Source organism: Tetrao urogallus, assembly GCF_951394365.1.
Source record: "Tetrao urogallus genome assembly, chromosome: 2".
NCBI lineage: Eukaryota > Metazoa > Chordata > Aves > Galliformes > Phasianidae > Tetrao > Tetrao urogallus.
Window position 1 is genome coordinate 21,588,561 of NC_136814.1, and position 20,257 is coordinate 21,608,817.

The 20,257-nt window shown below is 40.3% G+C and overlaps 1 protein-coding gene across 1 annotated transcript in view; it reads left to right on the forward strand.

The window, feature by feature from the left end:
* The window catches only part of LPGAT1 (lysophosphatidylglycerol acyltransferase 1), a gene marked incomplete at its 3' end in the record, with an annotated part of 53,657 nt that extends 33,933 nt beyond the window's left edge, over positions 1-19,724 (forward strand). The window contains exons 4-7 of the mRNA XM_079550741.1: positions 318-591; positions 7,780-7,906; positions 15,679-15,785; positions 19,573-19,724. Of these exons, the coding sequence (XP_079406867.1) occupies positions 318-591; positions 7,780-7,906; positions 15,679-15,785; positions 19,573-19,724 (660 nt within the window). The remainder of the gene's footprint in view (positions 1-317; positions 592-7,779; positions 7,907-15,678; positions 15,786-19,572) is intronic.
* Positions 19,725-20,257: the final 533 nt, after the last annotated feature.

Genomic DNA, 20,257 nt, shown 5'->3' on the forward strand with positions numbered 1-20,257 from the left:
ATTAGGAAACATTCTCAGCAATAGCAGTGAGGCAGTGGCACAGGCTGCCCAGGGAGGTGGTGGAGTCACCGTCCCCGGGGGTGTTCAGAATACGTAGAGATGTGGCACTGAGGGACGTGGTCAGTGGGCATGGATTGATGGCTGGACTAGATGGTGATCTTTTTCAACCTTAATGGTTCTGTGATTATTTTGTCTTGTTGCAGAGGCTCATTTGCATCTCTGAAAAGGGATAGAAATCTTAGAAATGGAACAATTAGCTGGCACATGTTGTATCATTTAAGCACTCATTTTATTTAGTCAGTGTTCTTTTCTTGTAGGGAAAAGCACACCGTGACCAGCAGCTTGTGTTACTCAAGGAGCATCTAGAAAAATATTACCGGAGCCGCAATCGGAAATGGATTGTTTTATTTCCAGAGGGTGGCTTCCTTAGGAAAAGGAGGGAAACAAGCCAGGCATTTGCCAAGAAAAACAATTTGCCGTTTCTTCAGCATGTCACCCTGCCAAGACTCGGGGCAACTCAAGTGATTCTGAAAACGCTTGTGGCTCCGCAAGAAAATGGAACTCCTGCAGGTGGAGATGCTGTGATAAAAGGTAAAGATCACAAGAAAGAGAAGTGAATGCCCTGGATATTGATGGTATTAAACACAACCTTTTGAGAGTTGAATTGGTCTCTCAAAATGTCAAATACGCCAACAGTGCACCATCATATTTATATAAATGTTTTCATTTTTCATTGTATCGTTGATGCTGAGACAAAAACCAAATACTTTAGCTTTCATTTGATGTGTGTGACTACTGTGTGACTGCATGGATGCTCATCTCAGCACAAGCAGTGGATAGAGCAGATACTGGAATGAGCACTGGGAGTGAGCAAGAACCTGGGGCTGCTCTGTTAGCAGGGTGGTGTTTCATTCTGCTTTGTGTTGCTATGGGGCTACAGGACGAGTATTTCTGGAATACAGAACAAGCAACATTTAAATTTTAATTTCTGTCTGTTGAAGTTTCTTTGCATTCCAGTACTGTATACTTTGTTCTTCTCGAACTATTGAATTCAAGTGCTTTTATTATTATATTTAATTTTTTAAAATGTCATTATATTTAATTGTTTTATCATTATTGTAAGATGGCCATCACCTTTGTTGCTGGAGGTTATGCTGTCACTGACTAGATTTGAAAGGTGGTCTGGGGCCTGTAACTGGGAGTAATGAGGGGGCAAAAATATTCCTGCAGCATTGTTGTTCTCAGGTGCCTGGGCTGCAGGGGAGAGGAGAATTGGGTTGTAAGTGCTGTAAGTGATGCCTGCAGTTATGGGGCTGCGTGCCTTTAGTCGCTCAGTTTTTCATGGGCAGTTCTTGGCAGTTTCAGACAGTGGAGTTGGATTTTATTGAGCCTAGTTGTGGATTTCTTTTATTTCTTACAGGAACAGAGGATTGGGGACTTCTACTGTTTTCTTATTAGTGGGTGATGCTGGTATTTCCATACCAAAATTATTATAATCATTTAGCAGTTGTACTTATTTAGAAGCAAACATCAATCCTAATGAAGCTGCAGGCAGGTTTTTTTCTGTGCTTAAGTTTGAATTTCAGGGTTAGCAGGAAGCTTCAAACAGAAATTATTTCCAGATTTTTTGTTTAGAAGCAAATCTTGTCAACATAGGAAATGAGTGAAGATGATACTTTTGGAGGAGGGCAGATTTTAAATTAAATGAAACTCAAGCTGTGGAATGCAGAAACATGTATCCTGCGTTCAGAAAAGACAGACTCAAGAAAGCTCTCATTTTCATAGAATATTGAAAGTTCTTTTTTTTTTAGGAAAGAAAAGGCCCACTCTTTGTTCAAATAAAGTTTTGTAAGGGTGAAAGTTTGATCTTTTCTGTTTCTTCTGCTCTCAAAGAAACAAGGTATGAAAATAAGAAGTTTCCCTAATGAATTACAGGTCAGCTAGCTCTGGAAGGGAACTGAAGGCACTTGCCAAAGTAACTGTTTTATGTTTTTGTCCTCATGTTGATTGATACTGACTGAACATCAAGCAGCACTGGTTTTCTTTGTTTTTGTTTGATTTTGCTTGTTGTTATTGTTTCCTCATTTGTTTTTTGAGTGGCATGATTCAGACTCAAGAGAACTGAGCATCTGATAATTGTTGACTGATCTGGGTAATAAAATAAACCAATCATCTCAGACATAATGAAAAGCCCACCTACTGAAAAGACAGATGCAAAGAGAAGCAGAGAAGTTGGAGAAGAACGTTTGCTTTCTAGCTATCCCTATTTCAAAGTGAAAAAAGTAGTGCATATGAAAACATTTAAATAAAAAAAAAAAAAAGATGAAAAAGAGAAGTGAAAATAAAAGTTGCATGCTAGGACAGAGTAATATTTAGCATGTGTGAAGCTGAGCTTTTTTACGTTCTTTCACAAAAATGTTTCTACCACAGTACAAATTCCATTCCAGAGAGGTATGGAGGTTTAACTCTTGATCTGTACAATGTTATCAAAGGCTCTTCCTCTAATATTCTGCCTGCCTTCCAACTGCTTTTACTTTACGCTTGCCCTTCAGAAAATTCAGGAATATTTGTTCAGTTGAGTGAAATATAATGTTACAAATTCACAAGGTTATTGTAGAAAGTCTTACAAGGCAGTGGTCATTCTTTTCATGTTTTACTTATCCCCCCCCTTTTTTTTTTAACTGCTTGAAGAAATGTGGCTCAGTGATATCAGACTTGCCTGTATCTTCTGTAGTTTGCCTTCATCTGGCTGTGGCTGCCAGAACAAAATGCAGAATGTACAGTTATGGCTTTACCAGTACCATGCATAAGAACTGTATGTACATTTTTGTACTGTGTTCCTGCAATCCTTTGCTTTGGGAAGTGGCTTTTCTGTTTTAGTACTGTTATACTTTTTTGTTATAGCACTGTACTTGAACTTAATGGTTCAGCAAAAACATTTTTCCTCTGCACTACTTCTCATGCTCTGAACTGTATTATTCAGCTTGCTATGATAACTTTCTTCTCTGTTATTTGTCATTCCCCCAATCTTTTTTCTTACTTCCAAGCTTTATTAAATATGATTAGAGTTCAGCTTTTTATTAAATTGCTTTAAAGTGATTTTGTTGGTTTTGTTTTTTTCTTTACTTTCTTTACCAGACACCTAGGCTGTAGTTACAAGTGTTTCCTCAGGTGGAAAGAATTGGTCATCCTGTGAGCTTTAGAATGAGCAAAATCATCTGGTAAAAATCAAACTGGTTTTGCTTTTTGTTGTTGTTGTGATGTGTGAAGATCCAACTCTTACAATGAACAGCTGGCAATTCAAAGGGGTTAGGAGGAATTCTCACTGAAGATACACATTGTAGAGCTGATTCGTGATAAGCCATTCTTTAGGATACTTTCTAATCCTGTTCTATTTCACCTGACAGTAATTTTGTCTGATAAGAGAATGATAAGATCTTGACCACAGCCACATTGAAATCTTACCTTACTGTTCTCAAATGTAGCACAGAATGTACAATTCTCTTGGTTTTCTGTTTGCTGCACAGCTGGATGCTGGACTTCACAACTCATTTTTCTAACTCGCACTTCTTGATTCACTGTTTTTTGAGGAATGTGACTTGAGTAATATGTGGGAAGGTTTTGTTGTTTGGGTTTTTTAGTCCTGGAAAAGGGGCTTCTGGTTTTGTTCACAGGTGGCTTGTTGCCAAGAGATCCTGGGCTGATGAATAAGATGTTCTGCCTGAGATCTGATCTCTGAGGAGAGAGTTAATGTTGAGGCCAATGGTCCAGCTGATCACTAGAAGACCAATGAGCAGAGGGAAATGGCAGGAATTGCTGCTTTGCAGAGGAGGCAGCAGCCTCTTTTGGCTGAGTGTAGAGTGATGTAAGCGACTCAAGGAGCCACACCTAAACGCCAGTGAATGCTGGTAAATATTTTCTTTAAATGGAAACTGCAGTCCCCAGGGTCATTGTTGGTGCTTTCCTACTCTGAGTGCAATCCCAGAGCCTGGCTGGAAGCAATGTTTCCTACTACAGCCTCTTACATCTCTTTATAGCTTACTCTTTCTCCTTGGTAAACACTGATGGTCTGCTGATGGGTTTGGGGGGCCCTGCTCATAGTCAGATGCAGATTGCACTGTTGGCTGAGGGTGACCCTAGTCTAGAAATGGAGGGGACAGCAGGAAACTTTGAGTTCCGATACATTTGTGATTGTAGACAGTCAAGTGTATGCTGTGAGAGCAACACAGACCATGCAATGTCTTGTATAATCTGCCTGAACTAAATAAAAAGCAATTTACCATTGCTGCATGCAGAGTTAAAAATACAGCAAAACAGTTACAAAGATTTACCTCTGGTGATGACTTAAAGGGGGTGGGAACACAAGTTTGGAGACTTGTTTATTTTTTGTCTAGACTAGAAAACAATCACTACATGTGGTTGTTCAGTCTTAAAATGTTTTTTTTCTCTTAGCACTCACAAGACAAGTACACAGCAATGATATCAAGGTACGTTGTTTTTGCATGGTTTGGGTACCACTGCACAGGACAGGCCCTGCAGGATGGTTTTGAACATTTATGTACAACTCAAAAAGCATCACTGGTGGCATTTACAGGTGATTTGAGAATTCAGAATTGTCCACCTGAAGGTGGCAAGCAGGCTGACACTTTCCCCAAGCAGCACTATGGAAGAAACATCAGTCCTCAGAGAGATCAGCTTAAATTTGGCCTCTGCAGCTGTTAGTGTTGTGGCAGTCAGGCTGCTCGGTCTTTCAGCAGGTACTAGAAATGAAGGATGAAGGTGTCTTTTAATGGAGAGGGGAGGTTCAAAACATCTGTGGCTGTGTTGGCAAAGCCAAGCTTGGCAAGAGGAGCTCTGGAACAGGTGTGCTTGATGCCTGCCTTTCTACAGGTATCAGACCTGGAAGTCACACTGTATTATAACTTGGGTAGCAGTCTGTCCTGAGCTTGTTCAAAGGTCTGGTTAGGCACAAGAGCAGCATCCTCAGAGATTAAGAGATCCTACCCCTTTGTGTTGCTGCAGTTGTCTTTCCATTTTCAGGATATGCTAGACCTTTGTGGCTTTAAAAACACAGATGTCACCTAGAGAGGACAGTGAGATTTATTTCAAAATTAATTTTCTCCAAATCCTTGGTGATTTAAGCTTTTTTTAAACAGCATGAGAGGTTGGATGGATTATGCAAGGCTTATTTTAAACCAGGGTATGCTGAAATATGTCAGTGACTGTGATTTGATAACGTGTCTTTGTAAATTGCCTGTGGAGGTGGCTGCAGTAAGACCTGCTTGCTCCAAAGACCTGCTTGCTTACTTCTGGAGACTGAACATTCACAACTTTGCGTTTTGAATGTGGGGTTCCTGGTAGACTGTCAGGCAGGTTTTTCCCTGCACTGGAAGGGGTTGGAGGTGAGGCTGGAGCTGATGTGAGGAATGCATGCAGCAGCTCTGCCCCACAAAAGGTAGAAGGTAAGAAATCAGCAATAAGAAGGGCCACAGTAGTCTTCCCATAAAGAACTTTGAACCATTATCCACTGAAAGAACAGTCTGAATTAGTAGCTAAATATTTAATAGACTATTTAAAAACACTTTACTGTAAATAATAAGACAATGCTCCCATATTCATCTGGCACTTTTTAATTACAATTAATGATCTTTGTTGCTCACTCAGACAATTTACTTGTCTTCGTCCATTCTCTCTTTACATCTGGGAAAATGATAAATTGAATGGCCTTGTTCTGAAATCCATTTCCAAATGAATACTTCTGTGAGTTTACTATTAATTTCATATTGGCTTTTCTCTAATACTTTGCTTCTTTTAAAATGAAGGACTCTGCACTTAGTGCTTTTCTTACGAGAGACATGACAACCACTGCCATGGTCCTGGCCTGGAGCCTCCGCTGGTACCTTCTGCACTCACTGTGCGTGCCTGTCAGCATTTTCTAACAGTGTTTCAGCCTGACCTGTGTATCTTCCACATTATCAAATTTTGGAGCCATATATTGCGTGCTGCTGTTCACTTCTGAGCTAAGTATTGCGAAATACTGTGTAGCCTGAGTCAGGGAGCACATCTGCGTTTGGAATGAAGTGGTACAGCCCCATTGTTGGTTAGACACTGTGGCAGCACTGCTTGCTTTTTAAAATATTTGGTAGATACAGGCGATAGTGTTGCTGTACATGTCTTCTTGCGCTTAATTAAATTAAATGCGGATGCAATACAGGTAGGAACCTGTGAGTCAGTCCTTGTCAGGTCAGGTATGCTCCAGTTGGTGTTAATAACTGCAGCTCTTAGTGTGCCTCAGTCTGTGCTGCAGTTTTCTTTGTGTGTGCAGTAAAACTTGAATGGCGACTTTGGACAAGACCATACATTTATCTAGCCCCAAATCCTCTCTGTGGTTCTAAGAGCATACTGCAGGAGAGCCACAAACAGAGCAAATGTACATCGTGCTTCTCCTATCGTACTTCTCTCATATTCTCCTAGTTTCTGACCGTTTCCAGTGTTACACATTTCCTAAGCTGAGCCAGACGGGCGCTTCTGTCTGTTGATTTAGCTCTCCAATGGACATCTTCCATATGCCTGGTCCAGTTTCCTCCTGAACCCAACACTTGGCAAGGGAGGACCCCTCTGCATGAAGGGTCATTCCTCTTTAGGCGTCTCAGTTGCAGGCTTGAAGACTCTTGCACTGTGTACTGCTACATAACAGCTCTTACTTCTGCCGACAGATGACTGTTTTTAAAATCGTCAGCTTTTTAAATTCAGCTTTTTAAAAATTCTGTACGATACTGCTGGGTATGATGTAAACGTATACTACTCTACAAGCCTGAGCATAATGTGACCTCAGGTGCAAGGCATGACTGGTTCCCCCAGAACAGAAATAAAATTGACAATGGAACTCCAAATGCTGTCTGGCACCGTGCCCCCTCCTTGGCTCGCCTTCCAGGTATGCTGCTCTCCCTCTTGGCAAATCTGTGGGTTGAAGATGTGCCAGATGGGTTGACAAAAGAGCAGAGAGAGGTCACAGCTAGGCTGTCTGTCCTTGACTATTGCTGGTAGTAACTAACATTGCGGCTTAGATTTGATGCATCATTTTCACCTCCTCATTTTGAGTATTCTGGTAAGTGCGTGGGCACGCACTGGGGTCAGTCAGTCTGACAGAGGCCTCATGGATGGAATCTCCATTGTGAACACTGACCATCTTTTCCTATTCATTGCTTGCTTGCCTTTCAAGCACAGTGTCTGTTTTTTCCTCTTTCACCTGTAACTCAACTATTTAAGAACCTTTGAGGTCTTCTGCTTTGTTTTAACTGCCTTTGAAAATCCATCTGTGTTGTGTAACATAAGTCACCTTCATCTATTTGCCGCACCCCAGCAGTGAGGCAGTTGCCCAAAGGGCTCTCCATGGCTGTTGTGGGTCAAAGCTGTTGGATTTTTATGCTGAAGTTCTTCTTTTGGGAAATGGGGGAGGCACCTAAGATTTGAGCCAATGTGTTATATGACTGTAACCAAAGAGCAGAGTTGCTGATTTCTGTGTGCTACAATACATACACACAACAGAAACAGACATGAAAATGAAATCTGAATCTTGCTGAAGCTTGTAAGAATATTTTTGTGCTCTGTAATGATTTGGATCTAGATTTGATTCTTAGCTGTCTTATTTTGTCACTTTTCTAAGCTTTATTTGTGCCTCATACCTCTTTTAAAGTAATCTAAAAATGGAATAACTATCAAATCAAGTGGCATACACTTTCTGATGAATTTTAATACAATATTTCTTCTTAATCCTAGAGAGCAAACCAAAAGGTCTCCAGTGGGTGATAGATGCAACCATTGCATATCCCAAAGGTGAACCTATAGACATCCAAACCTGGATTCTTGGCTACCGACAACCAACAGTTACACATGTACACTACAGGTAGGAAATAAACCTTCTGTTCTTACAGTGAACTAAAAAAAAAAAAACCAAACCGAAACACAAGCAACAACAAGAAGTAAGCCATCTCAGAAGTTAATAACAGTATATTTCAAGATACAGGAAGTCAGCAGCAGTATCATTGTCTTTTTTTCTTACACGTTTAGGCAACTGGGTATATAAACACAGCTTTCTTTTGAAAAGTTTGGTCTGCCTTAGCACCTTGAGAATGTTTCCTACTGTCTGATGGTTTAAATATAGTAATGGAGTATATATGGATGTTTTTAGGTATTTTTTTAATGACTGTGTCTTGGCAGTAGCTAGCAAATACTTAATTCCCTTACTGTTACTTCTAGTTCTTCCCCAAGCTTCTTCCTCTACCCTCTCCAGTCACCATATAATCAGCAGCTGAAGGAGTGATTTTTTTTCGGGGAGATTCCTATAGGCCCTATACAGAGTCTGGAGGTGATAACATGGGAGCTTTTTTTTTTCCACAGCAGTGCTACAGGCTTTATCACCTGGAAAATGTGCAGCTTTCTAAGGGAAACCTGAGGCTGCCCTGCTCCTTGGAGTTTGGAGCAGCTTGAACAGAGTAGGAGACCCTGACCAAGAGGAATGGCACTGTTTCTGAAGGGGAGTGGAGGGAATAAATGCTGCTTTTGCAAATATCGGAGTCCTGGAGGGTCACATATTCCAGCTCTCCACTTCTGCTTGATAATCTCAACAGTGCAGTTGTGTGGTTCAGTGAAAAGGCTGGGAGTCTATTTAGCTTCTATATTATTTGTCTGTATTAGCCAAAATAAAACAGCAGATGCTCTTAGGTGAAAGAGGAGGTTCATCTAATCCAAGATGACTTTTAGTTTTACATGCTTCCATTGAGAATCTGTTCCAAACCATTATCAAAGAAAATAAAGGAATCCTATTGCTAATGTTTCATAACAGTGTAATACCTAGATGACATATTTGGCTTTCTGATGTATAAAGCAGCCTACCTGTGTGTTGTGAAACAATCAGCAATCTAAAGCCTCCCTCTCCTTATCAGAAATGTAACAACACACCATGTATCTTGGGGATGAAAGGAAGATGCTTCTCTTTTGATCTTCCAGTGGATTACTTTTTTTAAATTTAGCTTGCAGTTTACTTTAGTGAACTTAGTGATTTTGATCACTGTGTAACTCAGATCTTTTTGTAAAAGAAGTAGTTTGGTGTCCACTACAGATGGTACCAAAATGATTGTCTCTCTAAAAGTGTTAAAATCTGGCAACTAGGACAAGAAGTCACAACAAGTCCTGCTTTCAGGAGCTTTCTTGGTTTGTGCCTGGGGAAGCTGTATCAGGACAAGAGCTAATGACCTCAAGTTGCATCAGGAGAGGTTCAGGTTGGGTATTAGGAAACATTTCTTCTCAGAAATAGCGGTGAGGCAGTGGCAAAAGCTGCCCAGGGAGGTTGGTGGAGTCACCGTCCCTGGAGGTATTCAAGAAATGTGGAAATGTTGCATTGAGGGATGTGGTTTATCACATTTTTATCACAAAATTGTGTGATTTTTGTGTTAATTCCCTTTTGTCGACAACTCAGCTTCTGGGCTTTTACAGTAAGCTTTCAGATCTCCTCGTGTGGATCCCTTGGGAGTGACTTTGTGCGATGTGCGTGCAGTACGCGATGCTCATTGGAGCTGTTTTCCACAGGCATGTTTGAGTCAGTCCTGCTTTTTATAGAAATCTGTCTTCAAGTTTCTCAAAGTGAACACATACCCTAAGTTGTATGAGATGCCATTTTATCTGGTACGTTTTATTCCATCTGCAGGCATTGTCAGGTCCTTCTGCAGCTCTTCTCTTTGATTCTCTTTGATTACCCAGAATAATTCTATTCTAGAAAACCGTTGCATCATTTTTATCCATTTCTTAGGCTTACCGTATCATTCATCTCTGATATGCTAAGAACTTTTAATGTACCTGGGACTAGAGCTGCAGTCTAAAATGAGTTTTTCACCTCCAATATGATAATCAAACTTATTTTTAGATATCTTCATGCACCTTTAAAAGTCTGTTATATGTAAAGGATATATTTATTGATGGCAGAATTAGCAGAAAGCAACTGAATGGTGGGTGTAGGTGAGTTCACTCACGCTGCATCATCTTTCTCTACTGCTTTTCAGTTAGGTTCCATTCAGGACATATCAGCAAGTGATCAGTTCTTTTCTTTGTGATGTTATGGATGCCTTCAGTGTTTTAATCGCTTGAAATGAGAATTTGTGATTTGAACAAAGTTGTTGACACCACTGAGAACCTGCAAAGTCCTTGGGAAAGGGGCTGTTGGAGAGGAAAGAGTAAGAAATAAAATTACTCTCCCAGAGGGTTTCTGGAAGGAAAGAAAACTGTACAGCTCTGCTGTCACTTGACCAAACCTTCCCCAGCATCGAGCAGGCAGATAATTGAGAGTCAGTGCACTGACACCAATTTATTAGAGCTTATTTTTGAAGTTACCAACATGAGCTCTCTCATGACGCTCGGGAGCCTCCTAGGTCATGTCCTCACACATCCAAATGTGGTGATGGCTTGACCTCGTTGCTGTGTCAGATCTTACTCAGAAGTTGTTCTGGGGAAAACAACAACAACAAAAACGATACAACACCCCACCACCAAAGACTGTGTGCCAGTTAAAATGATTTTGCTTTCCTACTGCTGCTTATATCACTTTCTGTGCTGCTCATTATGAAGCAGAGGAAGAGCTTGCTGCAGAGCTGCCTCTGTTCCAGCCATTCTCACGGTGCTGTCTGCTGTTCCTCTTGGTCACAAGCAGTCTATGCCTTGCTGTCTTCGGATCTGGTGTTTTTCTTTTCTTGTAGCTTGTCCTTTTATACAGGTCTGTCTCTCTTTAATCCTACCTAAGGAGCAGCAGCAGGAGTGTAGAGGACACAGTGACCAGCCTCATTTTTTCACTTCTAGATGCTTGATGGAAATGGCAGAGAAAGTTCATTTTAATCCTGTGGTCATTTTTGGTTGACAGCTTGAATTTTGGAAGAAGAGTTAAAGCTTGCTTTTCACCAATTTCTTGTACAAGTTACTTTCAAAAAGCTCATTATTAGGCTAAGCTGTAGCCTCGCTTTTCCTCAAAAGAAACTTTCCTTAAAAAAAAAAAAATAAAATAAAATAACAGGCAATCACTAGACTTGATTCTTCAAAACACAAAGGTGTGAGATCTCAATTAAATTTGACCGTGACAGACTTTCCTCAAAACTCACAGGACAGTGCTGAAAAATGGCTTTTGCTTTCAGAAACTAAGAATCAAGGAGAATATTTCATTAACTTTTTCCAGGTCAAACATTGCTGGAGTTTGGGAGAAATTAGGGAGGTCATCTGTTAGGGCGCTGAGCACCATGGAAGGAGCAAATCAGTGAAGAATGGCTTAGGGCTCATTTTGCATTAGCTTCCCCACCTCATATGATCAGATCCCTTCTTGCCCGGTGCTCCAGTGAGGGTGGTGCAGAGCCCAGAGCACAGCCAGCCACAGCCCTCATTCCAGCAGAGCAGGTAGCTGTGCTCACACTGCATGAAGGCACAACTTCATTTTGAGCCAGCTCAGCTGTCCTGGTGCCGTAATGCAGATAAGAACTGTGTCACCTTTCCTTATCGTACCAGCTTCTGTACTGTGCTGCTGTTGAAACAAGCTTTCAAGTACTGAGGAAGTTCTTTTTCTGTGTCTTCGTGAATACAGATTTATTAAAATAAGCTTAGACTCTTAGCTATAAATAAAATGGAATATGTTGTGGTTGCTGAATGAGTTTTGCAGAAATGTCTGTGAAGGGCATCCAGGTCTGCAGTAGATTTTAATATGGTTTTTTATGCAAGTAACTTATTTTTGGAGGTGTCTGAGACATACCAATGACCTCCATCACACTGAAGAGCCATTGAAACAGCAAGTGAAGTTTAGAAAGAGTAGGGTAAATTTAGTTCAAGACAAGACAAATGATGAAAGACAATTAGTAAGACAATCTGTAAACTTTTTCCATTTTAATACAGAATTCGAGGTTGTCTCTGATAAGGACTATTTAATATGGCTTAAATGTTCCTGAAAATGCCATATTTCTGAGAATTATTTGTTAGCTTTTAAGAACAAGCATACAGTATCTTGAAATGTGTCATTAAATTGGTCTGTAGTTGTAGAGGCTAAGGTAATTATCCTCATTGTGTCTTCCTGTTCTTTTCTTTCTGCAGTGTATTTTTGCAGGTATTGCAGCTAGTTGTTTTTTTCCATAAAGCTCTTTTGGCTCTTCCACCTCTCTGTGTGTCAAAATATCACAGTAATTGTTTTATTTGGTTTGTAATCTTAATACATTTATTGGGACGTGCAGATGTTGCTGACGTTAATGATAAATCTGTCAGTACCAGGTGGATTTCTGCTTTCTCTTTGTTTTGCTCTTTACTCTGTGATGGAAAGGAAACCCCTTGCCATCTGGTTGGGTGCTTGGCATGGCTGCAGGGGCTGGGCAGCACTGTCACAGGTGAGAGGGGCTGGCAGGCTGCTGCTTTGGGTGGAAGAGGCCCTCCTGAAGGGAATGTTCTCTTCAGAATGCGGGACAGCTGCCAACTGCATCCTTGTTGAATGAGGGCAAGCAATTTTTGGTGCCAGGAACGCAAGAATGCAGATTACACTGATGAAAGTAACTGTACTTACATATCCTGTTCTTCTGCGTCCAAGGATAGGGAAGAATGTAGCAAAAGTTAAGAGCTTTAGTTTCTTTGCGCGTGCCACGCACTTCATGGTGAGTTTGAGGTGCAGCATTCAGAAGGGATGGGCACTCACAGGGTAAGTTCCCCTGAGGAAACTTAAAGCCCAAGGCAGTACAACACGACTTCTGTGTGAAGTCTCTTCAGAATTAGATGGCACCATCTGCCCTGTGAGCCATTCTTCTGTCTGCTGGTCCAGCTTTTCTAATCTTGGAGCAACTAACAGCAAAATAACGACATGCTGGGGCTGCTCAAGAGGAAGTTTTGTCTTTGAGAAATGTGATACAAATGGTGGTGGAACTATGTTTTTTTTCCTACTGGTGGAGAAATAAATGTTATGGTAGGCTTGTCTGTGTCTGTGCACGATGCCACAGAGAGAACAGTACTTTAGGCAAGAAGAGCATAGATTGTTTATCACGGTAATGCTAACAACATGGGACTAATTAGCTGTTGTGTGTTTTGGGAACCGGAAGAAGCATCCACTTGGAGAGTCCTTTACAGAATCCCCTCAGCTCTGTCAGCCGTGTTGCAGCCAGCTGGGCCCAGGGTGGGGAGAGCCAGGGAAATCCCTGCAGAGAAACCAATGTGGGCTGGGTAGAACATAGGCAGCAGGTGCTGGAGGCTGCTGGTTCGGTGCTTTGGCTGTTACCTTAAAAAACTAATTTATTCAGATATTCATGCTGTATCAATTCTTGAAACCAATTCTTGTTTATCTGATGCTCTGGAAGAGGATTTTTTTCTGCTCTCGTTATGTATCTGGTTGGCTTTGTGATCATTGGATTTCCTTAAAGTTTTGCAGATGGAAAAAAGTGGTACCTTTTGTCAGTCACTGAAGCTCAGAGAAAAATGGTAAAATAAATGTTTTTCCCTTTTCAATCTGAGATGTGTTCTGAAAACTTTATGGAATAAAAGTGTGTCTGAGCTGAGGGGAGGATCTCTGGGCTCGCAGCATGAGGTACAGCTGCAGCTATTTTCTTCAGCTCACCCTTAATGAAAGAATGAGAGACACAGGAGTGTCTCTGAAGGCTGCAGCTGGCAGATCTGCAGCTAGTGGCTGGTAATGAAGCTGCTGCAGTCAGTAGCACTTCCATCCTTTGGTTTTGGATCATCTGCATAGAGTTTGGTAACGCAGGACCTTCTCAGTTGGCTTTCCTGGTCCTGAACTCCTTTCAAAACATGATCCTAAAGGAGCTGTCTGAGGAGCAGAGAACATGGCAGTGTGTTCAGTTTCCAGAATTTGAGGATTTAGGCATTTAATCTCTAATTAATAAGAATGCTGTGCTTGTGAAAATAAGTAAACAAACCTAGATAATCTAAAACTGTTTGAAAATACTTCAAAATAAACAAAGAGTTATCACTGATAAATCATAACAGCCAGTGTAGCATAATTGGAAAACTAGTTGTTCTCTATGCTGCATTAATACTCCTTCTTAAAAGTTTGAGTTTGTATTCAGAAGTTGAAGCATTCCAATACTGTGTGGACTCACACAGGGACCTGGACGGACGAGCAGGAGGCTGGTATGCTGCGCTCCACCATTCTCTTATCACTTACACTGCTTTGCTACTCCATGGAAGTGCCAGCTGATAAATAGTTTCTAACGTGCATTTTGTTAGCTGCTGTGATAATGTTTTCAGACCAATGAGTATATTTTTGGAAAAATATCAGGCTTAATGAGGTTATGGAGTTGGAAAATGCTTGTGAGGCCAGGTAATCCTAGACTTCTGTCCTGAGCCCACATGTGCGTTCTATTAATTCTTAACTATTCTTCAAACGTGTGTAAGTGAGCATCTGTCCTTCAAAAATACACTGTGAAATGCAATATTCAGTTGTTGAGGCCTTTTATCTCTTCACACCAGATAGGAAGGAGAGAGTAAAAATAGAGCCTGGCAGTGCAGTAGTACTTGGGGACAGGGAGGCCGTCTGTAAGCCCTCAACAAAGATAGTCCCTTTTCCACGGGGATGTTTTTCACTTGCCTTTTTGTGGTTTAGTTTTGGCTCTGTAACATCTGAGCTTCAAGGTAAGATTATTTGTTACCTGTCTTTTTCATTTTCTTAATGTACACATTTAAGAGCTTCAGCTATTTACTGGACCACCAGCTATCTCCCAACCCTTCTTGAACCTCTGGCACAGAGAACTCTTTGAGAACATTGTAAGCAGAATTGATACAAAGGCTACAGAACTGAGTTAGTGCTGATGCCATAGTGGGTAAATAAGTGTTCACCTCCTTATAATGAATTTTTCTTTGTATGCCAAAGCATCATTACTTTTTATTCATTGATCAGATCAATGTTTTGCTGCTTGTCTCCTCCATTGCAGCTTATTTTTCGTGAAAAAACTCATGAAAGGAGGAGGTACAAATGACTCAGCAACAAGTCAAGCAGGGATGTTGAAAACTGTAAAAATAAGAAGAGCATTCTTCAGAACAGCCATTATTTCTGCTTACTGTTCCCTTGTCTATCCAGACACTTACATATGATTGAGTTGTTATCACAAATTCTTCTTAGAATAGGTTCTAAAAAAGAAAGAAAAATCTACTAACAGAAGCAAAACATAGCATAGATGACTGGCTAACTGGGAGTTCTCTTGGGAAGAGAAAGCTCATGTAAAGGTCTTACGTTTCTAGGCCTGTTTTTTTTTTCAGGCTAGCCTGATGCACATATTTCTTCTCCAGTGGCCTCCCAGTGGAACACAGCAGATACAGAGCATCTCTTAAATATACCAAAGGGCATTTTGAGTCTGCTGCAGTGGTTTCACAATTGTAAGACTTTTTCAAAACTGTATTTTGTTGGTACAGTAGGTTGCTGGGAGTTTCTCCCTGCATGTATCTTAGTGAATTCTGTCCTGGACATGGAATTTTTCTAAACAGACCTAGTGTACAATTGCTTCTATCAAATGCTGCGCTATTGTATTTGATACAAACTTAAAATACAGATGTCTCCTGTGAGCATCTGGCTGGCAGCCTGGACCATTCCTTTCTTTCATCCTGAATAATTATGTGGTCTGTGAAAAAAACGAAAGAATGAATTGTATTTTTCTTCTTCGGTAGGATTTTTCCAATTAAAGATGTACCTGCAGAGCCCGAAGCTCTCTCACAATGGCTGTATCAACGATTCATTGAAAAGGAGGATCTCTTGACCCATTTCTATAAAACAGGTAGGAAAGTGTCTAGCTAAGAGAATTACGCTTTCATGATGTCTTTTCTTACAAGGATTTCAAGATGACTTAAGAATGTGTATGCTTTGTTTTTTTGGACATGAACACAGAACATACAGTTACTGACATTTTTACACAGCAAAGGAACTTAAGCTAAGAAATATTCAGGAAACATTTGCCTGGCTAAGATGAGAATCAGGTGACATTTGGAAACTGAGACATGAAAACTAGAGTTAAGGAAATCCCTTTCTTTCTCCAACAGCTCAGCTGTGAAACTTGCTGCCAGAGGCTTTCATTGAGGGGAATGTTTTAGCAAGATTCAGAGAGGCAGTGAACACTCACATGCACAATAAAAGAAGTCAGAGTTTACATTTGGAGGGGAATATTCAGGGTTTAAATAATGAGCAAATTCTTGATTAAAAGTGATTAAGTAAGACTCTTATGTGAGGCAAATTTTATTAGATCTTTGTGTTGCTGTTTAGCATCTTCCTCTGACACTTGTACTATTAGAGAAAACTGGTCTAAGTAGTCTGTAAGTGTGATACAGAATCCTAGTTGTCTTCTGTTTCCTGTTAGGCAAAACAGAAATATGTTATTGGAAGGGTCTGTATGAATTACATAGCACGAGGTCTGTGGAGTCTGTGTGCCAGCCCTGTGCTGTGCCTGCCGGTCTCCTTGCTGTGAGGTGCACTGAGTCTCTATTGTAACACACTTTGGATGTTGAAGGATCAGAGAGGTCTAAATAAATGTAAGGCATTAATAACATTACTGAAGGGATAATGGCAAATAATGTGATTTAAAACATCAGGTAAGTACTTGAGCTGGTGAAGTGTTTCCTACAGCCTCCTTTTTCCCATCTATTTAATGGGTGTGTGTGTTTTCAGAGTATACACCAGAGGAAATTAAAATATAAAAATGAAAAAGAAAAACCTGAGAGGGAAAAATGGTTTTGTTTAGACATACAGAAAAGTTTATAAAATATTGACTGAGTAGGGAGACTCCAACTGAAATACTGCAACTTGTGTTTGAAGAAAGAACAAATCTCTTAGTGATTACCACAACTGCTGAGGAAAAGAAAGTCTGTTGGATCAACTGAGTTTAGTATTTCAGAGTGACTGTGCTAAAACAAAGATGCTATTTTTATTGGATGATTTATTGCAAGAACTGTTCTGATTCCAATTTGCTTAATTTTACCAACTTAGCACTTAGAAAGTTCTCTAACAACCAGAGATGTACTGTGCTGTATGAAATACTGCTGCCTTCAGCTATCAGGGATGGCAAAAGTCAGACCCTATTATATACATCGCATCTAAATGCACATATTAGACAAATAACTTTGTGAATCTGCTTAAAGGTGTAGTCAATAGGATGTCCAGGAATTCATGTTGTTGAGACATTACTTTACGAATGCCACTAAAATAAAATGATTGTACCTAAAAATCTAACTAGACCAGAATTTTAAAAAGCGTAATGAATATCATCAGACTTACTGCTTCAAAAATAGGATAATTGGCTATAATTCAGCAATGTAATAAGCAGGAATTAATTAAGACATCATAAATGTGAATGATGTGATGTAGAACGCTATTAGGCATAAATTACCATAACTTAAAAGTTACTACCACTTATGTCAGTTGAGAACTTGGTTGCGTTCTCTTGTGCTGCCATGATTTACTGAAAAGCAGCTGTTGCAGTTTGTAGAAAACCGCAGGCAGGTCCCATGAAGGGGATCCCAACAGTTCCCGGGGCTCAGCTCTTTACTGACACGTTGTCTGAAGAGCACTATTAGTTTTAAGCTGGAGTAACACTTAATTCTACTTGAAATGTCAAAAGCTTGTCACTGCTATTATCACCAGTACCTTCTTACTGTACATTCTCTTTTCTGATGTATTTTTATTGGAAAGAAGAAAAAATCTAAGCCTAAAACAATTGTTGGTTGTTTTCTTTTTTCCTGTGTTCCCAAGTATCAAGGACTTCAATAGATCTAGGGAAAATCTGTATGACTTAAGAACTTAAAAAAGCCCTTAAAAGTTTGAATATCAAAACCATCACGTTTGTTCATGTAGTACATTTTCCACCTTTCATTTATGAAGTTAAAGCTATTTACAGATTCCTAGCAGCTAATGGAAAGCTTGTGTTGGCAAGCGCGTGATTGCTCTGAAGTCTTGAGCGGGATAACCTTGAACACAGCAGTAACACAAATGGCATTACATTGAGCACTTGGAGACTAATTAAAACAAATAAAAACCCAACACTGTAAACTTGGAGCTTATCAATTGGAAATGAATAGTTGAAGACATCATGCTCCTCATTCGTGCTCTGATCTTAAGCCAACTGGTGTGATGCAACTAAAAAAAGTAAGCAATGTCATCCCGTGGGGCAACAGGAGAGTATTTTCAGTAGGGCTGCAAAAATACTTTTTCCACTGTACCAAATCTGAAACCTCATCTGGAAATTCTGCATACAGATCAGTCATTCCGGCTCGAGAAATATGAATTGAACTGGGAAGAGGGGCAGGTAATAGGTGTGAAGATGATGAAGGGGAAGGAGGACAACTAAAAGTGCTTGGCTTAGCTTGTCTAGCAGCGTCAAGGATCACTTTCTTTGTAACAAAATGAGTTGGCTTGGGAGAGGAGGAAGGGGAAGAGGCAGTTGCTATCAGTTCTGCAGGATAAGGAGAGTTAGTTCAACCAGCCATCAGTGTTGGTACAGAAAGACAAATGGGCCACAGAAGAGCAAATGTAGCACAGAGTGGACAAGTAGGAAGTGAGCAGTGAAAACTACTAGGAGGTGAGTAAATGGAGTGACAGATCTGCTCACATGTGAAAATATGCTTGAGTGAGAGAACAAGGGGCTCATCAAGATTTTTAATATAAGACCATTCATACAGAAAGAAAAGCTTTATCTTGAGTACTCAGTTGCAGTTCCTCCAGAAACTGCAGATGCGAAGCACAGAGATGAGTTGCTGAGAGTATCTGACAGCCCAAATTGGGTGGATTCTGAGATTCAGAATTGATGCTGCTGTATCTTTACTCTTTGTATCTTACTCCTTTGTTCTTCTGTGAGTAGTTGTGACTTTATAATGTTGTAGGTGTAATTAGTTTTTACATCTACTCTTCAGAATTAACAGCAAAAAAGTGGATCATATCGCCTAGGCTTTGTACGCCTTGCTATGTACACCTTGCTAACGTACATCACAGGTTATGTAATATCCTGGAATAAATATATGCAAACAACTCATTCATGATCATGATAAAGCTCCAAAGTAGTTAGTCAAAATTTACTGCTTTAAGTCAAAAAAGTCAAAATGGGGGAGAATTGACTTATTTTTTAATCATCAAATGTATCTCCTGCCAAAGCTTCTCAATTCAAATAGGCATTTCAGAAATTCATTCTAGAAAACACATTAGCAAATCAAAGTCCTTGCTTACACTTCACTACTGACTGGGTAATGAATGTTCAAACAACATTTACAAATTAGTGCAAGAAAAACCATATGGTCACACTACATGGTGTGTGTGCATGTGTGTGTAGATGCTCGTAGTCAAAAAACTTGAAGAGTATATGTGTACTTCACAGTATACAAAATTATTACTAAACAGTTGTAAAGCTTTACCGAGAACCCAGTTAGTTTGATCAATTTGCCAGCATTATACAAAATTAACCAATTAATTGTGTGCACTGCTGCTGGGCAGGCAGCAATAGTCGAGAGTAATGCGCTCAGCCTGTATTCCTGCTGCAGATACGTTAAATGTGGTTTTTTTTGTTTTTTTTTTTCCATTTTCAGGAGCTTTTCCTCCACTGCAGGGTCAAACGAAAGCTGTTTCTCGGGAGATGACCCTCAGCAACCTGTGGCTTGTCGGCATACAATCACTTGCATTCTTGTCAGGCGGTATGTGGTACTGCATCTTACAGTATTTTTATCATTGCCTATTTTAAAAGTGGAATGGGACCTGAGGACACAGTGGGAATCGAGGCTCTTGCGAATGAGTACCATGTTGTATGTGCAAATGTGAGTATACAAGAGTAAAGGAGAATACTGGACGGACTCTTACCTCTCTCTGGAGAAATTTTAAACTCCACTGAAGGAGAAGATCAGTAACATAGTGACCTGATGATGTATTATTTTAAGAATTGTCTGTATTTTTAAGAAGTGTGTACTCTCACCCACACTTAAGCAAATTCAGCATTTGGACAAAAGGTGCAATCGTACAACCACCGTAGAAGAATGTCTGCAACGAGAAAACTGTCACCATAAGTATTTCTTGGCGTTGTAGTTAGAGCTCAGAAAACTCAGCAACTTGTCTCTTCAGTAGTCTGTGCAGCATTGGTGTGGTAGAGATCCTCATTTGCACAAACGTGTGCTTTACTGCAGCTCATTGTGCTGGAGCCAGAGACATCAGCGGAGCTGATGGCGGCGTCTTTGTCACTGCCCAGTCAGCAGTTGTCTCAAACCAAGACCCCAACGGGGT